The sequence below is a fragment of the Sus scrofa genome, chromosome X (genome assembly GCF_054392235.1).
Source record: "Sus scrofa isolate SSC_HxYL_T2T_F1_AM1 chromosome X, Sscrofa_HxYL_maternal_Yorkshire_Landrace_v2.0, whole genome shotgun sequence".
Lineage (NCBI taxonomy): Eukaryota > Metazoa > Chordata > Mammalia > Artiodactyla > Suidae > Sus > Sus scrofa.
This window is the reverse complement of record NC_139401.1, coordinates 112563075-112586168: the sequence shown is the minus strand read 5'-3', so window position 1 is coordinate 112586168 and position 23094 is coordinate 112563075. Positions and strand designations below refer to the sequence as shown.

The 23094-nt window shown below is 35.2% G+C and overlaps 1 protein-coding gene across 10 annotated transcripts in view; it reads left to right on the top strand.

The window, feature by feature from the left end:
- Positions 1 to 23094, top strand: part of TENM1 (teneurin transmembrane protein 1) — a 908801-nt gene that overhangs the window by 416355 nt on the left and 469352 nt on the right. For all 10 annotated transcript variants that reach the window (XM_021080671.2, XM_085007213.1, XM_003135358.6 and 7 more), the window contains 2 exons: positions 9681 to 9941; positions 11553 to 11609. In XM_021080671.2, coding sequence (XP_020936330.1) covers positions 9681 to 9941; positions 11553 to 11609 — 318 coding nt within the window. The remainder of the gene's footprint in view (positions 1 to 9680; positions 9942 to 11552; positions 11610 to 23094) is intronic.

Below are 23094 nucleotides of genomic sequence, written 5' to 3'. Positions count from 1 at the left end.
TGGTTGGCACAACATGTCCAAATATACAGACGTAAAAATAAATTGGGCATCTTGGAAAGTTGCCAAGAAGAATCCCCTAATAGACCAGAATGTAGTTTATTCAATAGTTCTTTGTGTATACTGACTCTAGTGTACAGTTCTTTCTTGACCTCTTTACTCAATCATGACAAAATAAATGCTTACAGATTAGAGTAGAATGTTATAGAAGTCACATTGTTTGCCTTTAAGAGTATGTGTTTGAAGCACTCACAAGTGTTTTTAGTGGTCATCTAACTCTAGCTCACTGTTCTCATTTCTCTAGATGGAATTGGCTGCAGATTAATGTAGTTTAAGACATACATAGACACACGCACATACATATAACACACATGAAACAAACAGCTTCACACACTTAGTGAAATTAACGAAAATACGGAAGTATACATGGTAGACCTACAGTGGTCAATAAGGATTCAAGCTCTAAAGTGATATGAACAGCCAGAAAATTGGACCAACACAGGTAAGAAATGAGAAATTTTTAGGGCCATTGAGCACAATGCATTTTCAGTGTCCAGTAGCCCTGAAAATTTCTCATTTAGGCCAGGAAGTCTCTGTCTCATTTGAAATGTTGAAGTAAAGGGAACACACACAGGTTCTCATTGATCTAAATTTCTGTTTAGTCCAGGACTTCTCACCATCTTTCCTAGTCTCTGATTCTTTATCCAGACTCTTGTTACCGAGGCTATAGAGCAGGCATCAGCTTTTTTATTGCAGTGGTAACTGCTGTCTGAGTTAGCTTCAGAGCACGTTCTACCATCTTATGTGAGTACAGTCTAAACTGGACCCTGCACCAAGATGAATATTAGTTCAAGAAAATAGAAGTTGTTTATTCCCGCATCAAATTTCCTTCCTTCTTACTGAAGGATTTTTGCATCTCTAGGTAAGACTGGAGTGCCTTTTGATTTTGCCAAGGCTCATCTCCCTTCCATTTGACTTTATGCTATAATTCTGTGTCTTTCTCCGGTTTGAAGAGTTTTTACAGATTTGCTCACTGTAAAAACTCACTGTACTTTTGAGAGTATCCTTTTTGACATTAATGTGGTCTTTTAACTGTGTTCTGGAATGTCTCCAGTTAGCCAGTATTAGTCACAAAGCATGAATGTTTATACTTTCAGGCTTTTAACTCTGCCCAGATTTTTGCCATACTTTTCACTATACTGACAGATGGAGAAATCTTGAAAATTAAATAAGGCATAATTGGAAGGTCCTGAGTACTGAGATAATGGGTGCATTTGGAAATGTGAGGGGGGAGATTAGGCTTCAGAAAGCTTGGTTTTTTAAGTCCTATAATATCCACAGGCTCCAGACTTGCATGTGGGAGCACTCCATATCTCACTCCTATACCCGAAAAAAGGCTGATGAACCCTCAGCAGAAAAATAAAGGTCATGTCTGGGTGGTATGCCTTTATTACTCTGTCATTTGGACCTATAAAAAGGCTCTCTGTGGAACTTGCCAAAGGGCATGGCATGGTCCTGTTAATTCACTCTGTTCAGTGCCTACTACAGGGCTGTGCATTTGATAAAGCTTTTTCACAAAGAGAAGAGGAAATTAAATTGGGCTAATTTTCTAAGACTAAGAGAAATCAGAGAAGTCTGTTTTGTTTTATTTCCTTGACTTGAAATTGAGTGGGTGTTCAGCAGAGCTGTGTTTAAGTAAACTTAAATGAACTGATTTGTTTGACAATTTGATATCATTTTCCTTTCAAAGCCCCCAAACTGAGAAATACAAAATGGTACCCACTTGTGAAAATTATTTGTCTCCTGTCTGGTGTTGCTCCCCTCCACCCTTCCTTCCTGCCTGCCTTCCTTCCTTTGTATTTCTTGCTTAAGACCCTAATAACTCATTGTATTTTTCTCTAGAGCCAGGAATAGTTAGTGAGTCAGTAGTATTTCTTATATTTCTTAATTGTGTGATTTTTTTTATGCATTATACCATAGAATAGTGCTTTAAAGTTTGCAACAGCCGTGTTTATAAACTGATAATTTCATGTTTGATAAGAAACTATTGACTTGTTAATGATATATTTTACATACTTTATTAATAATCTTACAATTCACAATGGATATCTAGGCTCTTTTGATACTTTAACATGGCAAGACTTGTAATCCTGACAGAAGATCTTATAGAGCTATTGTGTATGATTATCCTTCACAGTAGAACTATGAATAGCACCTCAATTCATTAAATGGCTAATTCTTTTCCCATTTGAAAATATTAACCATTCCACATTTTGCCATAACAGGTTCAAGGTATAATTACAGAATTTTATGACAAGGGATTTCACCTAGAGATTTATTTCTAGTTGGACCTGAACGTTTTGCAAATGAGGAAACTGAAGCCCCAGGATATTAAGTGATTTATCCAAAATCCATGTGGCTATTTAATAACAGTTGCTTTTGCATATAGTCCATAAGGCTTGTTATGAGTCACAGAATTAAAGCTAATGATTTTGTCCCCTCTCCTTCTTTCTTTTTTTGGAAATGAACTACACTCTTTGCAAATTATATTCCAAATCACTCAAGTCATGGCTAAGATATATCATGCTTTTTGACCTCCAGTTATTTATTTGGAATGTGATACCTTAAAGCTCCATTTTTAGAGGAAGTTTGGATGGGTAGGATTTTAAGAAAAATAAAGTCTTGAGCTTATCAGAAACTCAAAAATGGCATTTCTAAAATGCAAATCAAAACTACCATGAGATACCACCTCACACCAGTCAGAATGGCCATCATTAATAAATCCACAAATAACAAGTGCTGGAGGGGCTGTGGAGAAAAGGGAACCCTCCTGCACTGCTGGTGGGAATGTAAACTGGTACAGCCACTATGGAGAACAGTTTGGAGATACCTTAGAAATCTATACATAGAACTTCCATATGACCCTGCAATCCCACTCTTGGGCATCTATCCGGACAAAGCTCTACTTAAAAGAGACACATGCACCCGCATGTTCATTGCAGCACTATTCACAATAGCCAGGACATGGAAACAATCCAAATGTCCATCGACAGAGGATTGGATTCGGAAGAGGTGGTATATATACACAATGGAATACTACTCAGCCATAAAAAAGGATGACATAATGCCATTTGCAGCAACATGGATGGAACTAGAGAATCTCATACTGAGTGAAATGAGCCAGAAAGACAAAGACAAATACCATATGATATCACTTATAACTGGAATCTAATATCCAGCACAAATGAACATCTCCTCAGAAAAGAAAATCATGGACTTGGAGAAGAGACTTGTGGTTGCCTGATGGGAGGAGGAGGGAGTGGGAGGGATCGGGAGCTTGGGCTTATCAGACACAACCTAGAATAGATTTATAAGGAGATCCTGCTGAATAGCATTGAGAACTATGTCTAGATACTCATGTTGCAACAGAAGAAAGGGTGGGGGAAAAAACTGTAACTGCAATGTATACATCTAAGGATGACCTGACCCCCTTGCTGTACAGTGGGAAAATATAAAAAAAAAAAAGAAAAAAAAATGGCATTTCTAGAAAAATGCTGATATAAATAACTACTACTTTCCCTTTCAAGTTTTGATAAGTGACTTCTCTAGGCTGAACACCTGAAGATCAATCTCTAAATTCAGAGAGAAAATACAGTAGTTCATTTTATTCAGCACTTTATAGAATTTTTTAAAATTATTAATTTATTAGAATTAACGGAGGCCTAAAGGGATCCTTCAGGCCAGATCCACTTAACTTAGTCGTATGATTTCCAACTACAGAATGTTCCCTTAGCTGCCTAAAGCTCATCAGTGATCAATTTCATCTTTATTTCCCGCCCCCTACAATTGGCTTTCAAATGTTATGTTCTAAAGAGAAAGTGCTCCCTAGAGGATCAATGAGAAATTATGAATCATTTAGCCTTGATTGCCTCTTGGCTTATATATAAGCAAAACAGCATCTTGACTACTTTTTGTTTTTAATACCTGTACTTTCTCCCACTGGGAGGAAAAGAGCAGGGCCTCCTTCTAACTCAGAGATCCTTGGATCCACCCATGAAAATTGATGGATTCTCCAGTATCCTTTCTTACTATCTTGTGGTACACAATCCACTAAAAGTAAAGTATAGAGGTATAGTTGAAGTACAATAAACTACACATAAACTATACAATATGATAAACTTTGGTATGCATACACATGTGAAACTATTGCCAGAGTCAAGTAGCAGACATTTAGATCACCCTAAAAGTTTCCTTAGCCCCTTTTTTCTCCATTTCTCCCTTCTTTTCTTCCCCAGGCAACAACCGATCAAGTTTCTATCACTGTTAGATTGGTGTGTGTTTTCTAGAATGTTATTTAAATGGAAGCATACATTATGTACACATGCATCTTGTTATGTCAATAGTTGATTCATTTTTTTTTTTTGTCTGAGTAGTGTTCCATAGCCTGGATATACCACAAATGATTTATCCGTTCAGCTATTCATGGACACTTGATTGTTTCTAATTCTTAGCTATTTTATTAACGCTTCTATATAACCTCTTACAGATTTTTATTTCTTGATGGTAAATGTCCAGAACTGCATTGCTGTCCTGTTAAATATAGCTTTATCTGGGGTTCCTGTTGTGGCTCAGTGGTTAACGAATACGACTAAGAATCATGAGGCTGCCGGTTCGGTCCCTGGTCTTGCTCAGTGGGTTGGAGATCCAGCGCTGCCCTGAGCTGTGGTGTAGGTTGCAGACGCGGCTCGGATCCTGCGTTGCTGTGGCTCTGGTGTAGGCAAGAGGCTACAGCTCTGATTAGACCCCTAGCCTGGGAACCTCCATATGCCGCAGGAGCAGCCCGAGAAATTGCAAAAAGACAAAATATATATGTATGTGTGTGTATATATATATATATATATATATAGCTTTACCTTTTTGAGAAACTACCAAACTGTTTTCTAAAGTGACCATACCATTCTGCTTTCTTACCAGCAGTGTATGTTATGGTAGTTGCTCCACATCCTAGTCAACACTTAGTGTGATCATAATTTTTTAGCCATTCTAGTAGGTCTGTAGTGGTATCTCATTGTGAAGTTAGTTTGCCCTTTCCTAAAAACTAGTGATGTTGAGCATCTTTTCATTCATTTACTGATCATTTCTATATATTTTTCTGGTGAAGTATCTCTTCAAATCTTTTGCCCATATTAAATATTGGATTTAAACTCTGTATTAACCTGCTCAGATTTTGTCTCCGCAAGGGTGCAAAATAGGTTTTCTTTACAATAAAAATTAAATAAATATTCGTGTGGCCCACATACATCATTCACTTGACAATGTCTATGTCTGTTTACTCCTGAAATATAGTTTCTAATGGTACCAATTTATCCACTTAAATCTTACATAGCCTAAGATTTTACTTACATTTCTCTTGTGGCTAGCTTTTTGGTAAGAATAGATCTATAATAAATCCAATCGAACTTTATCTTTTCTAGTGAGTATGTGGTATTTTAGGTAACAATGTTATATGTGTAAGGCTAAAAATAAAAACATCCACTTATGGTGCCTTATAAGTGCTTTATGGAAAATGCATCCTATGGGAATTTTGAACATCACCAAGACATTTGTGCATTTAAGGAAATAATTCACAATGGTAACAATTTCACGAAAGGGAAGTGAGGCTATTCAATGACTATCACCTACTATAAATAAGTGACACTTTTCTTTCTTCCTTTCTTTCTCCTTCCTTTCTCCCTTCCTTCCTTCCTCCCTCCCTTCCTTTTTTTTTGCTTTCCTATGAAAAAAAAAGAGCAACTGGGTAGCTTACTTGGATTGTTACTTTTTAAAATTATGTATTGGTGGAGTTCCCATTGTGGATCAGCAGAAACGGATCAAACTAGGAAGCATAAGGTTGCAAGTTTGATCCCTGGCCTCACTCAGTGGGTTAAGGATCTGGTGTTGCCATGAGCTGTGGTGTAGGTCACAGACATGGCTCAGATCTGGCATTGCTGTGGCTGTGGCGTAGGTCAGCAGCTGTAGCTCCGATTTGACCCCTAGCCTGGGAACCTCCATATGCCGTGAGTAAGGCCCTAAATAAATAAGTATATAAATAAATAAAATTATATATTGGTAAAGAATTGTACTGTATTTAATTGGGGAATTTAGGATTTATTTTTTGTATTCAAATCACAGTTCCAATTAGAAATCTTACACAATTTTTTGATCAAATTGCACCACATTTCCTTAGAAGGGAACAAACCCATGTTCACATTTCCTTTTGAAAGGGAAAAAAATCTTCAACAAAAAGGGATTCTGCTTATATTCCTCAATGATTTTTTAAAAATCTTTTTTTATTATTTTATTATCTGGAGTAAGAAACTGGCTGTGTATTTTTATTTGCTCATCCTTTTCCAGTGAATATCTTTACTATGACTCAGATGCTCATATTAAAATCTTTGGAAAGTCATATCTCATATGCCATTCTATTAGCGAAAATAAATGCAAGTCTATGCTTTGGGAAAGTAAATTTCCTAATTAGTGCCCTAAATCCATGGCAAGTAAATGGGGGGACCATCACAGTAATTCAGTTCAAATGCTTTCTTGCTTGTGTCTCCAAATAGAATTTGAACTGTTGTTGCGAAATCTTTGGTAGTGCCACAATAATGTTACTTTCTTACTTCTCCCCTTTTCCTGGCTCCCACTTATTTCAGAGAAATCGCTAGGGAAGTAGTTTTCTTTTCTTCTGTCTTCTTTTTTGTTTTTTGTTTGTTTGTTTGTTTTTGTTTTTGTTTTTTTTTTGGCTGCATCTGCAGTTTGTGGAAATTCCCAGGTGAGGTATCAAACCTGAACCACAGCTGCAACCCAAGCCACAGCAGTGATAACGCCAGATCCTTAACCTGCAGCACCACAAGGGAACTTTCTTTTTATTCATTTATTTATTTATTTATTATTTTTAATTTTATTTTCCTACTTTACAGCAAGGGGATCAAGCTATCCTTACATGTATGCATTACATTTTTTCCCCCACCCTTTGTTCTTTTGCAACATGAGTATCTAGACATAGTTCTCAATGCTACTCAGCAGGATCTCCTTGTAAATCTATTCTAAATTGTGTCTGATAAGCCCAAGCTCCTGATCCCTCCCACTCCCTCCCTCTCCCATCAGGCAGCCACAAGTCTATTTTTCAAGTCCATGATTTTCTTTTCTGTGGAGATGTTCATTTGTGCTGGATATTAGATTCCAGTTATAAGTGATATCATATGGTATTTGTCTTTCTGGCTCATTTCACTCAGTATGAGAATCTCTAGTTCCATCCATGTTGCTGCAAATGGCATTATGTCATCCTTTTTTATGGCTGAGTAGTATTCCATTGTATATATATATACACCACATCTTCCTCATCCAAACATCTGTCGATGGACATTTGGGTTGTTTCCATGTCCTGGCTATTGTGAATAGTGCTGCAATGACCATGTGGGTGCATGGGTCTCTTTTAAGTAGAGTTTTGTCCAGATATATGCCCAAGAGTGGGATTGCAGGGTCATATGGAAGTTCTATGTATAGATTTCTAAGGTATCTCCAAACTGTTCTCCATAGTGGCTGTACCAGTTTACATTCCCACCAGCAGTGCAGGAGGGTTCCACAAGAGAACTTTCAGGAGAAGTTTTCGAATTGTGGTCCCTAGATCGATAACATAGGTCTTACCTGGGAACCTGTTAGAAATGCAGATTCTCTGTCCCTACTACAGACCAGCTGAATCAGACACTGAAATTGGTCTTGGAGGGGGCAGGCACAGCAATCTGTGTTTTGACAAGCCTTCCAGGTGATTCTGAATGAAGCATGCTGAAGGTTGGAAACCACTGGTCTAGTGGAACGAAGGAAGTTGTGAATGCAGGCCTATATAAAATTCCTTCCCTACAATTCCAAGCTGACAGGTTCATGACAACGTTGCTGTAGCAACAACTGCACAATAGGATCAGATAATGAAACATTGTGAGATTGAGGCAAGAATATTAATGATCACAATATTCTAGATCACTGAGGTTTATATTGGGCAAGTGGATTTTTACTTTTAGCTTTATGTCAAGGAGAAGCATAGTTTCATAAGGTTTTATGTTTGACAAGTGGTAACAATGCCTATTTTTTGAATATCACTCCTTTGGAATTTAGACGAATTTTGGTAGAAAAATAGAGTTAGTCTTAAAGGTACTCATCAAAGAAATCATAAGCAACATTGTCAACAGTGACGTTTAACCCTGAAAGGATTAATTTATAATTGACTTTCCCGAATATGATATAGTAGCTTTATTTGACTACAATATCTGTTTCACAGAACATAGTGCTGGATACCTAATAGCTATTGAATAAGCACTGAGATTTGATTTGTTAAACCCTTTTTTGGCAATTACATGTCACAAAAATAGCTATTTTTTAAAATATATTTGTATCCTGTACTGTTCTTTCTAGTACATGGCCAGTCTAAATTGCAGCACTTTTTGTATTCAAATAATTAAATTTATTTTAGAGTTTGCATTTTGTTGATATGTGCTAAGGATTAGATGTGCTCAGTTAAGCTTCTTCCTGGACGAATGACATACCCTGTCTCTGATGTCAGTCTGAGAAAATCCTATATAGTGTACAACATCCCCGGATTACCTTATCTAAGTATTACATGGACATTTCAGATGATATGTCTTGGCATGTGGTCATTTTTCATTAACTTATTAGGGCCTGTTAAAGCATCTTCTCCCCTTTTTGACACCTTGCCATAATTGAAGGCAAAATTGACTATAAAACTGAATGAATGCCTGATAATCATGTACTAAGTTGATGGGGCTTCCTTAGTATCTAGCAGATGCCATGCAGACATGAATGTTTTAGGAAAAAGGGCCCAGTTGCTGTCTGATGTGGGCTATGGACAAGGGACACCTACCCTCTGGACTTTATTTTCCTCAGTGTAAAAAGAGGGGATCATCATCTCTAAGATTCTAAACATATGAGTCTAAGGCTTGGGGAAATTGGCAGCAAAATCCAAGCCATGAACCATAAAGGTACAATATATGATTGAAAATTTTACATGTCTTTCTCAAAAAAATGAATGAAACAGAATAATTAGCATAAATTCAGCCTCAAGCTCCTTTGGAGACAATGGGAAATAGTGATATTAAATATTCATAATTTTAGAGTTTAATGTGTTTTAGGGAAAATACTTTCAAAAAGTGTATTTAAACAATGTTTTTTCCTCAGTTATCACATTGAATTATTTATTCTTAACTTTAAGGTGTATGAAATGCTTACAAAAGCCAATAATTTTAATATTTTAAGCATAGGTGTGCTCTACACATCATATATATTCTTCCTAGAAGATAAATATCTTTTAAAGGACAGCTCTCTACACTTTATACTCCTCTGCACTCACTTATTTCATTACATTTTGTGCAACCTAAAATTGTAGCTATAAAGCTATTTTGGGCATGCTTTTTCCAGAACCTTGTAAAAATCAACAGGAGCGTAATTTTAAGCTACAGAAGTGCAAAATAAGCACAGAAGCCTAGCTACCATAAATAAAAAGGCCAGAATTCTAACTTTGCAAAAACACATAAATACTAGCAATGGGGCAGTGGGACCTAAGGTCAAAAAGTAGAATTTTATCAGGTATTTCTATATGCTTCTTAACTTTTTCTCTGACCTTTGTTTCTTCGCAGAGATGGAATTCTGTGAAACTCCTCACACTTTGTGCTCTGGCTACCAGACAGACATGCACAGTGTTTCTCGGCATGGCTACCAGTTAGAGATGGGGTCAGATGTGGACACGGAGACCGAAGGTGCTGCCTCACCTGACCATGCACTGAGAATGTGGATAAGGGGGATGAAATCAGAGCATAGTTCCTGTTTGTCCAGCCGGGCTAACTCTGCATTGTCCTTGACTGACACTGACCATGAGAGGAAGTCTGATGGAGAAAACGGTAATAGAAATATCTATATTGTTTAAGCAAAACCCAGAGAGAATACAGATTTTAGACTTTGATTTGTTTTCTTTCCCTATGTCTGCCTATCTTTCATTTAATATGTGGAATGGAAATGCAAGTGAGCAAGGTCCCATAGACAAGGCATGTACTTAAGCATCTGGTAAATAGACACATTCATTTACATTAATATACAAAGTCCTTTTTATTTCTGGTGATTCTTTCTAAGGAAATAATTTCATGTAGTCAGCAATATTGTGCATATCTCATTTATTACTCACCTTTTATTTTCATCTTTATTTTCCAGTGCAGTACTAGTGGTATTTATTTTAGAAGTATTCATTTCATGTATTTTGGCTTTATATCAATTTATGAACAATGAAATGAACAACTGTATGGCAAGCATATTCTGTATGTGCTCTCTATTTTGATTTAGATTAACCTGTCAAGTGTACAGACAGATGCAGATTGACCAGGCTAGAGTGAAATGATTTAAAAAAAGGGTAAATTAACATCAGCCATTTGCCAGAAAATAAGTAATAATAGTAGTAACATTAAATTGTAATTGCATATTATTTTCTTACCACTTTTACAAATGGAAAATTTTGTGGTTTTGATTTGTTGGGAAGAGGTTGATTTATTTTATTTTCTGCTCTTCTGTCCCTACCGAAGAACAAAATCATTTCATAAAAATCAAATTAATGCTTATTAAAAACATTAATCTCTTCATCATTCTATCTGTCTGAATTTCATAGGTCCCATTACCATGGCCACAAGGCCTGGTCTATTAGCAGTGGAGAAATATAATTTTCTCAGATGCCAGGGAGGTAACCAACAGCCCTGTTCCTGCACTTTTTCTATTCTGTCCTCCTCTGCCTCCTTCAGTGCCCACAGGGGTCACTGATGGCAAGGATATAATCAGGAATGACCATTTACACACTAGTTATCATATCATTTCCTAAATGATAGGCCATGACACCTTTGTAATATCACCAAATATCCTTGGGGGTCCTGATTTTTAAAGATTATTTTCATGTACATATTGCTGACTTTGGCCAAGAGTGTAAGGGAGGTGAAGTATGGAAATGAGAAGGGAACATATTCCATCTGTGTTATGCATATTCATGTAAGTGAGGGAGTATTAGGATGGAAGTTAAGAGACCTTGGACTGGTCCCTACAGTTTTCTGGGCTTTAGCTGTCAAACGGAAAATAACAACCAAATTTATATGAAATGGGGTGATAGAGGATCTCCTGTATTTCCAAGACTTCCTGTTCTCCCTCATCTCACTCCTGGCATAAGGAAGTTATAGCCAATCTACTGGGTTGAAACATTAAAAGAAAGAAGTTTCTCCATGGGATGCCACCCTTCTTTTGCTCCTGGAAGACCCTAGGTATGAGATTTCTTCTCGAGTGGTGAAATTATTCTGAAATTACATAGTGGTGATTGTTGTACAACCCTGTGAAAATACTAAAAGCTACTGAATTGTACACTTTAAGAGGGTGAATCTATTACTATAAAGATACTACTGGATGAAGTTTAAGCATTAAAGATTGAGGAATCTCAGATAACTTGGACCAGGATTAATTAGTAAAAATGTTTGCTATTACAGGTTTTAAATTCTCTCCCGTTTGTTGTGACATGGAGGCTCAAGCTGGGTCTACTCAAGGCAAGTGTTTCCAAATGTTTGATGACAAATTATTTTTACCTCACCTCATTCCTGACACCTACCCCACAAACTGCAACCCTGCCCATCTGACAAACAACATGCAGGCCTGGTTAATTAACCTGTCAGAGATTAGTTTATTGGTACTTTGCTGGTTTGCTTTCCTCTGGAAGACTTCATGTGTGTATTTTGAGAGTGAAGAGGAGGAGAGGGGTAGCTGGTGAGAAGGACAAGACAGATTTAAGGTAGGATAGGGAAGCATTGATTTAGCATGTAGGCAGAGCTTTAACTCTGTTTGAGTTGGATTTTGCCTCATGACTTTCTACATTATCTCTGATTTTTTGCATGACTCTAGCCATTAATTTAGTATATTTCAGATATTGTCATAACTTTACAACGCCACCTAGCATTGGTCTTTTCCTTCAGATGCTCTGGCTTGGCTTAAGAATCGCACTATACCCATGTCATCAATTATAAGTAACACCTTCAACTGAAGGACATGTCATTTATTCTTTTCTATAGACCTTTATTTATATTGTGTCATATCTCAGTGAGGGGTCTTTGGTGTCCTTTTACTTTTGCCTTCCTTGTGCTCATTGGGCTTTGCCACTTTGAAGACTGATACTGAAGCAATATTTATAAATGATTTTGATGAAAATCAAACACTTCATGGGAGGGGGTTCCTCACATCTGAGCACAGGGCAATGACTCAAAATATGTAAGGAGGAGTTCCTGTCGTGGCGCAGCGGAAACAAATCCAACTAGGAACCATGAGGTTGCGGGTTCATTCCCTGGCCTCGCTCAGTGGGTTAAGGATCCAGCGTTGCCATGAGCTGTGGTGTAGGTCGCAGATGTGGCTCAGATCTGGCATTGCTGTGGCTGCGTCGTAAGGCTGGTGGCTATAGCCCTGATTTGACCCCTAGCCTGGGAATCTCCATATGCCGCAGGTACAGCCCTAAAAAGACAAAAGACAAAAAAAAAAAAAACAAAACAAAACAAAAAAAAAATGTAAGGAGCTAGGGGAAAATGAATCAGGGGGAAAGTACATTAAAATCAGCTTCACCAAAAATGCACATTATCCTTCCCCACCCCCAACACGAGAACCTCTTACTATGATGAGCCACTCTACATTCTATGTTAATGTACCATGTCCCTTAGATGTGTTAGGAACTTTCAGGAATATTTGGGGTTGTTCAGCTTCATTTCACCTTCAGTCTAATCAACCATCTACTTTCATGAAACACTATTCACTGAGAGAGAGTTGAAAGACTCAGGAGTGAAGCACGTGTATCTTTTCTTTATAGGTCTATTTTCCTTGTGGTTTATTTTAGGAACAATATAGCATACCACAAAATTGGGTGGGGCTGCCAAGGAAAACCTATGATCCAGTCTGCAAAAACTAGTCCTTAACTGCAAGCTTCTTTTGGCTCAGTGTACATTTCCAAGGAGGATTTCAACTTTTTTTTTTTTTTTTTGGTCTTTTTAGAGCCTCACCCATGGCATATGGAGGTTCCCAGGCTAGGGGTCTAATCGGAGCAGTTGCTGCCGGCCTACACCACAGCAACCCCAGATCCTTAACCTACTGAGTGAGGGGAGGGATTGAACCCACAACCTCATGGTTCCTAGTCGGATTCGTTTCTACTGCGCCACGACGGGAACTCTGGATTTCAACTTTTGAGAGGCAATAGAGCATGGTGATAAAAAGTTTGTACTATGGAGCTAGACAGCTTAAATTTAAATCCCAGCTGTGCAATGGTGGGAAAGTTGTATAAAATTTCTTTGCCTGAATTTCATCATCTGTAAAATGGGGGAAATATTAGTATCAACCTCTAAGATTTTGTGATGATTGAATATATTAATATATATAAAGGTTTAGAATAGTACCTGTAACAATAAGAATTTTCACTGTGTTCATTGATCATCACTTCACAATTTCCAAATACACTTTTAATATCTTTATCTCATTTCATCCTCATGACCAATCTGTGGAATGGAGTCTTTTGTTATCAGCATTTTACATAGGAGGAAGAGCTAAAACAGCAATTCAGAAACAAGTTAGCTAAAATGCAATTGATTAGTTTTCCAAATAGCCACTTTTTTTCTCCTTTGGATCATGTACGAATAGAAGACATGACCTTGAACAACTTTTTCGGCTCAGAGTTTTGTAAGTCTTACTCTGACTCATAATTTTCAGTAAGGAGTATACAATTTTGAATTTTATTTATGAACTACAGTAAGATTTCCCCAATTTAGATTCCATAAATTTTCAATCAGTGATAACCAGGCCTAGCGTGCCTTCAGCATTTCCATAGAGTCTCACACATGAGGTTTGAGTTGAGATGAGAGTATAAATGTTTTTTTCTAAAAGCATGTTAATTTGAAAAAAAAAAACATTTTAATGAATTAATGTTTGTGTGCAAATGTTACTATTTATTTCCCATTGATCTCATCCATTCATGAAAGCAGGCCTAGCAGGGAATGTATTTCAGTAATTTGAGTTTAAATATACAATATTTGAAAAGAGTGAAACAGCTTAAAATTTTTAGGATTTATATACTTCATTAACTCAGACTCCATGCCATCTCATCCCTATGCTTCAGTTAGTGTCAATGACATTTTATTTTATTTCTGTCTTCCTATACATTCTGATTTTTAAGATTATTGATGAGGAAATGGGCACAATATCATGGATAAGTTTAGGATGATTTAAGCTTCACTCCTGTAAACGTGGGAGAGAGTTGTTAGTTTGGTTGCCTTGTTCAACTGAGAAAGATTCTGAGATGTGATTTTTTTAAAAGACATTTCGAATTCTATCCATCCTAGGAGATTATGACTTGGGTTTTCTACTTGTATTTCCAAATTTGTTTAAGTACTTATTGCTTTCATTTGATTAATTGGTCAAGTCTTTCAAAATATTTTATTTTTCATCATTTTCATAAACTCTTATTTGGTTACCCTTAATTGAATTAAGTTTCCTATATGCTTTAACCCATGAAAAATTGAAAAATAACCCTTAATTTTAGTACTAAAACAGACCGAGAGGCCTGAAGTACAGGGAAGGGAGAGCAGATAAGCAAATAGAATCTGCATTTCTTGGGTTTCACAGGGCAATCAGAACACTAATGTACTTTGTTCCCATTCTCTCAAATTTGTCCTAAGTAAATCTTTTGCTGTATATTGATGCTTAATTGTCTTTTAGGAAAAAATGCAGATTCATTCAAGTTACCTTCATCCTGAGGCCCATGAGCAAGATACTGATACCTATCATAAAGCTTTATTTATTTTACGCCTTTTCTACTCCCATTTCACAGTAGTACCAACATCTGCTATTCATTGTAGGCTAATATTTGAGTTGTGTGTTTTACTATCTTCACTCTGGTCTTTAATAAGTATTAGACAGGAAGCTACTTGAAGACAGGGCCTGGTTTATTCGCTGCTTTTGCTTCATTACTTAGCTACTAGATCTGGAACACAGTAGGCACTAAATAAATGAAAAATATGCTTTACTCTGAGTGAAAGATTAAAACTGAGAAATAATATGTTTTTGTAGATCTCCTCTAATAGAAATGTGACAGTGGATCAAACCTCTGGTCATCTAACACACAACTCTGCCTCTGACAGGTGATCCAATGGGCTTTTCTTAAAAGGATTTAGCAGTCCTACTTGAGCATTAACCTCAGTGATTAGGGAGTTCCTCGGTAATTACATTGGACTCTACATTAGGCTGCGAAGAAAACTATATCAGCAACTAAATTTGAATAATAAATTTCTAAGAATGTGTTTTTCCCATATGGCTTAAATGAAACATTTGGATTATAAAATGTGAAAATGAAATTTCTTATCAAGAAGCTAAATAGAAGGAAATAGGTAAAGAGTATTTGTAACCTTTAACTAACAAACTATAAATTGCAAAGAAATTATTTGTGGCTATACTGTTTTTGAAAATGATATTTCTGTATAAGCAATATTTATTGAGCTCATACTCTTTGCCAGGCTATGTATTTGAGATTGGGGATATAGAAAAGATGACCAATACACAACCTCCATCCTCAAGGAATTTATAGTCTAGTGGGTGAGATTGATGCACTGTTAGGATTCTTTATTATTATTCATTGTGGTTATCGCCGGTAACAGAAACCAACTTGGGCTAGCTTAAACAAACAAACAAACAAAAAAACAAATTTACAAAAAGGGCATGCAGATGCCTCATGGGACCAAGGCAAGACTGTGGCTAGACCCCAGGAAGGGACTAGAACAGAAGAATTGTCTCGACTTTGCCTCTTCCTTCTAAATCCATTTCCTTTAGCCCTGTCTCTGCAGATTAACTTTCTCTAAATCTCCATCCACAAGGCAGGCATAAAACCTCAAGTTTATATCTTCTGTTCAGGAAAGAATTTGAGATTAACTGGATATTTTTCAATGCCATTTTTAAATTCCAAAGAGACAGAATAATTTTCCCAGTTCAAGTCAGATGTCTACCGCTGCTCCTGTCGGCTAAAACCAGGGAGTAAGGTCAGCAGTATAAATGCTGCTTTTTGGGAAGCCACCCATTCGATTCTTGGAGCAGTTCTCAGTGCAGAGTGTTCAGAATTAAGTGGGCATATATACCCACAAGTGATCTACCAGAGATGATAAAAAGCTACTTTTAATACAATTTAGTTAGTACCATGATAAAATATGTGCAGCTTGCTATGAGGAAACAAGGGATGTAAAATCGTTTATTAAAGTAAAAAAAAATTCTATTAAGGTAATATAAATAAATAATGTTCTCCAAACAGTGAGTGATTAAGAACATGGACTATGGTAGAATACAGATCTAGGTCTGTGTCCAGGTTCTGCCACTTAACTACTATGTGTCCTTGGATAGTTAACTAAAGCTCTCCAAGCCTCAGTTTCCTTCTCTATCAAATGGAGTCATTAACATATTTCAGTTTTATGGTGTGTGATCATTAAATGAGAAAATGTATATATAGCACTTCACAGTGTGCCTGTTATAAGTACTTGGTAAATCTTAGTTGTGGTTGTTACCAGTCACACAATTAGTATTTATTATGCATGTATTGTGAGGTAGGTGCTACAGATGAAGTCTCTTGTATTAAGGATTAACCAGACATATCATGTGGCTTCTGAAAAATCTGATGTCCCAGGAAATTCTAGCCTAGCAGAGTTCAGCCTGACTTCTCCTCATTTCAAACTGAGTAAAATTCCTTGCCCTTGTCTTACCTTAAATAATACATCATTTTAATAGCCAATAATCTTATTCTGCTAAGTGGAAAAGATTATAAGGGGAAATTCAGTGAAGCACTTTAGACCTGGCTGAGGTTTAACTTTGTACTATTGTACTTCTTATTGTCATTGTAGTAGCCCCTTAAGGTAGAACTGGGATTTCAGCTACTCAGAAGCCCTGTTGATTTCCATGATTGTTGGGCAGCTGAGTTCCCTACATGCTGCACAGGAACTTTACAGGTAATGGATTATCTGATAGACTCCCATAATAGCCAAAAAATCCATTAGTACTACTCCGTATTGCTGCTGTACTGCATACCACAGAAACCTGCTAATATACCATGTGCTATCAATAAACACCATACCATCATAGCCATGCATATGTCATTCTCAGACCATGAATTGCTGCATTGGAACAGCAGGAGTGATGGAAAAAACAGCTAGCCTAACACCTGGGTTTCCTGAATAACATGTAATAGTTAAACCCAAATGAGGAGTTATTCCTTCCGATTTTTGACCATGTGGGGCCATTCATGTATATTTAATGGATGGAATTTGTTTGTTTTACATTTCTTTCTTTTGCTTTTTTATTTTCCCCGGTAGTGTAAGTTATACAGGACACTTCCATTGCAATGATAACAGTTCCTTGGGAACTATCTGAATGTGGAAGGAAGTGTGTGAAACAATGCAATGACTTGGTAATAGCTTTGGCAGGAGCCCTGCCATATAACTGACATCCTAATGGCTCTGTTGGACCCATTAGGCATGTATAAGACAGTGCAGTTGACTTTGTAATGGCTCCTTTGGAGATGTTACATGATCAGAGGAAGAGCGTAAGTCACTGGGATTACTTTATGTGTGGGTGAGACACTTCTGTGACGACTGTGATGCTCTTACAATTGAAAACAATTTTGATGATATTGAAATTTCAAGCCATTATAACGTTAGGTATAATAAGTTCATATTTTCTTTTTTAGTAGTTAATTTTAGCTACTTTTTTTAGTATTAAAGTCATATCAGCTGATGGTTTAAAAATTAAAACAGTAAACACGTGTTTAAAGTGAAAAATCCTTCTCCCTCTTTATGCTTCTATGTAAAATATAGAAGTCATAGGATTACAAAGATTCCATTGTGCGTATGCAAGAAAATAAAAATTATTAACTGGCAGGTAAATGTTTTAGGTAAATGTTTTAGCTTTTGGGTATACAGAGATAGGACTTTAGTTGTATCACCAAGGCAAGGAATTATCAAGACACTCTTCAGAGGTAACCAGGGTTAACAGTGTATTATGTATCATTCCCTAAATGTTCTGTACATGTACAAATGGGATAACATACTATAAAAGACCGATAACTTTTTTCTAGTTACTATTATATCTTGGATATTTTCCTATATTTATAGGATAGCTCTACCTTATTCTTTTCAATAGCTGTATAGTATTATGTTTCTGCATGTATCATTTTTTATTTAATCAGTCCCCTGTTTACAGATCTCTAGGTTTCCAACATTTCAATATTAAAAACAATGTTGTACGTAGCATCCTTGCACATATAATTTTGCAAACCAGTTGGATAATTTCTTAGAAGTAGAAATGATGGGCCAAGGATATATATGTTTAATATTTTTTATAGATATTAGCAAAGTTCCCCTTTAAATAACCAATTTATCTTCCTATTAGTGCTATATACTACTAATACATCTGTTTTCCATATCTTTATCAGTACTAGCAATGATGAAAATAATTTCTGCTACCTAAACTGCTCAATGAAATGTTATCTTTTTGTGTTATTATTTTGCAGTTTACTTATGATTGAGCTTGGGCATCTTTTTGTATGTTAATATACCATATGCATTTCTTCTTTCTACATTTTCTGTTGACATTCTTTATCCATTGGATTTTTATATTTCTTATTAATTTTCAAGAACCTTCCATAAATAAGGGGTTAAAAAACCCTTGGTCATATATTATGCACTTTTCCTACTTTGTCATTTGCCTTTTGAAACAGCTTCATAGGTTGTATCTGTTTGTAGATATGGAGCTTTATATTTTTAAGTGGTCAAATTCAACCGTCTATACTTTATGGCTTATGGAAGTATATGGAGATGATGGAAAGATAGATAATAGGTAGATATAGATATAATTGTTAACAACATTATTATGTCTGCCATTTAAAAGTAAATTTCTTGAAAATTTATTTTAATTTTAGATAAGAATATAAATATCTACATATAAATAATAAATCTAAGTGAATGGTATACATGCATGTAGTATGCATCATGGATATATTTACATGAAAACAAACTTGAAAGTAGAGTTACAGAATAAATATAAATAATGTAAATATTAGAATTATTTAGGATAGTATCATAATTAATCTTGACGTATTATTTAATCACTTACTTTTTTAGCACATTAAGTAATGTTGAAGATGCCAAAGTGAGTTTTGTGCTTACAAAGATAGATTATCAGATTTATAGACAAAATACAAGAGAAATATGGCTGAGACTATATTCATTAGAAATAAAATGACAAAACTGTCATCTGAATTTGAAGATGATGCTTCAGTTGCCACAGTTAGGGCATTTGCTTTTAGTTGTTCTTTTCTAGGTTTGGGAATGGATTAGTGTTAAAGCCATTTGTGTTTCCTTCCTCTATCCATCTTTTAACTATTTATAAATATTCGAGATATTGCTGGTCAGTTAATTCTTTTTGTTTTGTGTAAAGGGTATGTAGAGTAGCCCACAATTTAATATACATGCAATTGAATTTTTATTTTTTCATATATTCTAGTTGATAACTTTTTAGAGTAATAACTTTAAAGAAAAGGTGTCATACTGGCTATTTCAGAAGCAAGTTTGGTATCCTTTGGTAAATTTTTTGTTATAAAAAGTAGTATTTTTTAGTAAAAAGATTATTAAAGAAAATTAAGAAATTACTGAAACATAGGAAAAATACCCTCAAGCACCCCTCAATATCAGTTACATTTTCTTTTAATTAGCATCCCTTCTTTTTTCTCCACCCATTATTACTTTATAAGGACCCATGCAACCTGATATTTCAACTGAATTAAAACGTAAGCATTTTCCATGTTACCAAGGCTTAATAAATAGTATATATATTAGTCAAGTAGATGTAACATAACTTAATTAACTATACCTTATTTTTGAATTTTGACATTGCCAGTGCTTCACTAGTATAAAAATGCTTCAGTTGACGTCTTTGAGGTCAGAGTGTTGATCCATTTCTGTCCTTGCCGCAGATTTTTACAAACAGAATTAGAGCTCAATAATGTTTACATTAAGGCTTAAGAGAGATATTAACAAATTATTTATGAATTCATACTCTTCCATTAGCAAAGCATGGTAATGACCATTTCCCTTACTAGTACTAAATGGTTTACTTTAAAATATTTTTTGCTAATTTTTCAAGGAAATGTAAAGAAATTTAGCTATATGTTTAAAATTATGTTACTAATTTTGGAATTAAACCTTTTATTATCCTTTTTTTCTAATGACATTTCCTCATTTGTTAACTGAACTGTTTAAAATAAGTATCATAAAAAATTAAAATATGTATCATAAAAATATAGAACTAATGAATAAACCCAAGAGTCAATTCTGGGATAGAGGGGCCAAAAATAGATAAGACAATCAAGATATGGGGAGAAGATAAGAAATAAGTAACTATAGATAAAGAGTAAAGTGAATGATTCATAAAAGAGACTACTTAATACACCTCTTTTAGGGTATACTTGAAAACCTGGGTGGAGTAGATGATTTTTTTAGAACAAATATAAGTGGGCCAAAACTGGTCTGAGAAGATAGAACCTAAACTTCTAATTTATATTATTGAAATAAAATTTCCAAGGAATGACCCAAATGAAAAAAAGTAACAGAAGTAGAAAGTTTCATAGGCAAAATCTACCAAAACTTTAAGGAATACATACAGCATTTCAATGCTGCTTAAATGTTTGGGGAGCATAACAAATTTGGAAGTGAAAGCTTCCAAATCTTTAAAAAAAAAAAATTTAAAGCAAGAAAAGCATACAGCATTTCAATACATACAGCATTTCAATGCTGCTTAAAGTTTCATAGGCAAAAATCTACCAAAACTTAAGGAATACATACAGCATTTCAATGCTGCTTAAATGTTTGGGGAGCATAACAAATTTGGAAGTGAAAGCTTCCAAATCTTTAAAAAAAAATTTAAAGCAAGAAAAGCATTGAGACCTAAAGCAGGAAAAGAAATCACAAAATAAATCTACAAACCAGTTGTAGTTGTGAATAATGATGCAAAATTCTTAAGTAAAAAACTAGCAAACAAGGTCCAGCAATATAGTAGAAGAATAATAGCTATAGCTAAGCACAGTTCATACCAGGTAATACGAGGATAGTTCGACATTAGAAATTCTATTACTCTAATTTATCATATGAATAGATAATTATAGAAAAACCATATGAAAAGTTGCATAGATGCCACAAAGGCATTTTATAAAACCCAATGTTGTACTAAACAAACACATAAAGTTTACTCTCTGGTAGATAAGTATTCTAAGTATATTACAGATATTAATGACTTTAATTCTCAATCGAAGTATTATACAGATGAATTTCTCACAACCACTCTATGATTTAGATACTAATAATATCCCCATTTACAAATGTGGTTATTTAGCTGGTATGTGGCAAAGCCAGGATTTAGATCCATACAGTCTGATTCCAAACCCTTGCATTTACCCTCTACTACCACTCATTAATTTCTGATAAAGACTTCATTTTGAAAAATATATGATATATATAATTCCTCATGTAAAATCACAAAATCCAGTTTTAGTCTAAATGAGTAAACACTAGAAAGATTTGTGTTAGAGTTAAGAACAAAACAAAGATGTCCACTTTCACTAATTATTTTAAACTTACATGAAGATAGCAATTGTAACCATTAGAAAAGAGGCTGAACTAAGAAGAATAAAATTAGAAATAATGAGGTTATTATTTGGAAGTTATATAATTGTATATCTAAAAAAACTAAGAAAACCAAACAATATGTTAATACAAATGATTTTAAAAAGTAAACTAATTTGATACAATATCAGGATACCAAATAATAGTTTTCTTCCAAACAAACCACAACCAATTATAAAATATAGTTGATACATTATTAATTTAACATAAGCAGTAATGACAACCAAAATGCCTGGGAATAAAGTAGCAAAAAGAGCAAGATACACACTCATACAGACATATGATACACCCCCCCCAACATACACAATAGTGCTATTGAGGAATACGAAAGAAAATTTTTAAAAATGGAAAGCCTTACTCTGTTCTTAAATGATAAATATCAGTGTCATAAAATTCTCCCTAAATTAATCTATAATTTTAACATGCCTTCAATAACAATAAGAATTGGCCATGTAAAACTCTAACTCAAGCTAATGTTCAAATGGGTAAAAAAAGCAAATATGCAAGAACACCTTGAAAATATTTGGAGAAAAACATAATGCTGTGAAAATATGTTCGTCAGATAATAAAATATATTTAAGTTCATTTTAGCTTTTTCTAAAATAATCTTTTTAGGGCCACACCCATGGGATATGGAAGTTCCCAGGCAAGAGGTTAAATCGGAGCTGCAACTACCAGCCTACGTCACATTCATAGCAACATGGAATCCTAGCCGCATCTGTGACCTACACCACAGCTCATTGCAACACCAGATCCTTAACCCACTGAGTGAGGCAGGGATTGAACCCGTGTACTCATGGATACTAGCCAGGTTTGTTACTGAGCCATGACAGGAACTCCTACATTCATTTTAATTAAACCAATATTGTGCTAACATAAGAATGAAGTGTTTGAATGGAAGAGGAAGCCTGGAAATGGACCCATTTACAAATAGGAATATAGTATATGATAATGATAGTATTTCAGATCTGTAGGGAAAGCATGCATTGCTTTAAAAAGGTATTGAGACAGTCAGGTAGCCTTCTAAAATATAATCAAATTGATGCTTTACCTTACTCCTTTACACCAAAATAAATTCTACATGAATAAAATTTTAAATATAAAAATAAGTACTAGATGGAAATATAGAATTTTACCCTAACCTTAAGAGTAGGGAAGAAGGGGGCAGACACCAAAAGTAAGAGAGGCTACAATTCTACTCTCTGTAAAAAGGTCACCACACCAAAAACCTATAAAAATGAAGAGACAGAGAACTATAACTCAGATGAGGGAGAAAGGAAAAACCCCAGAAAATTGG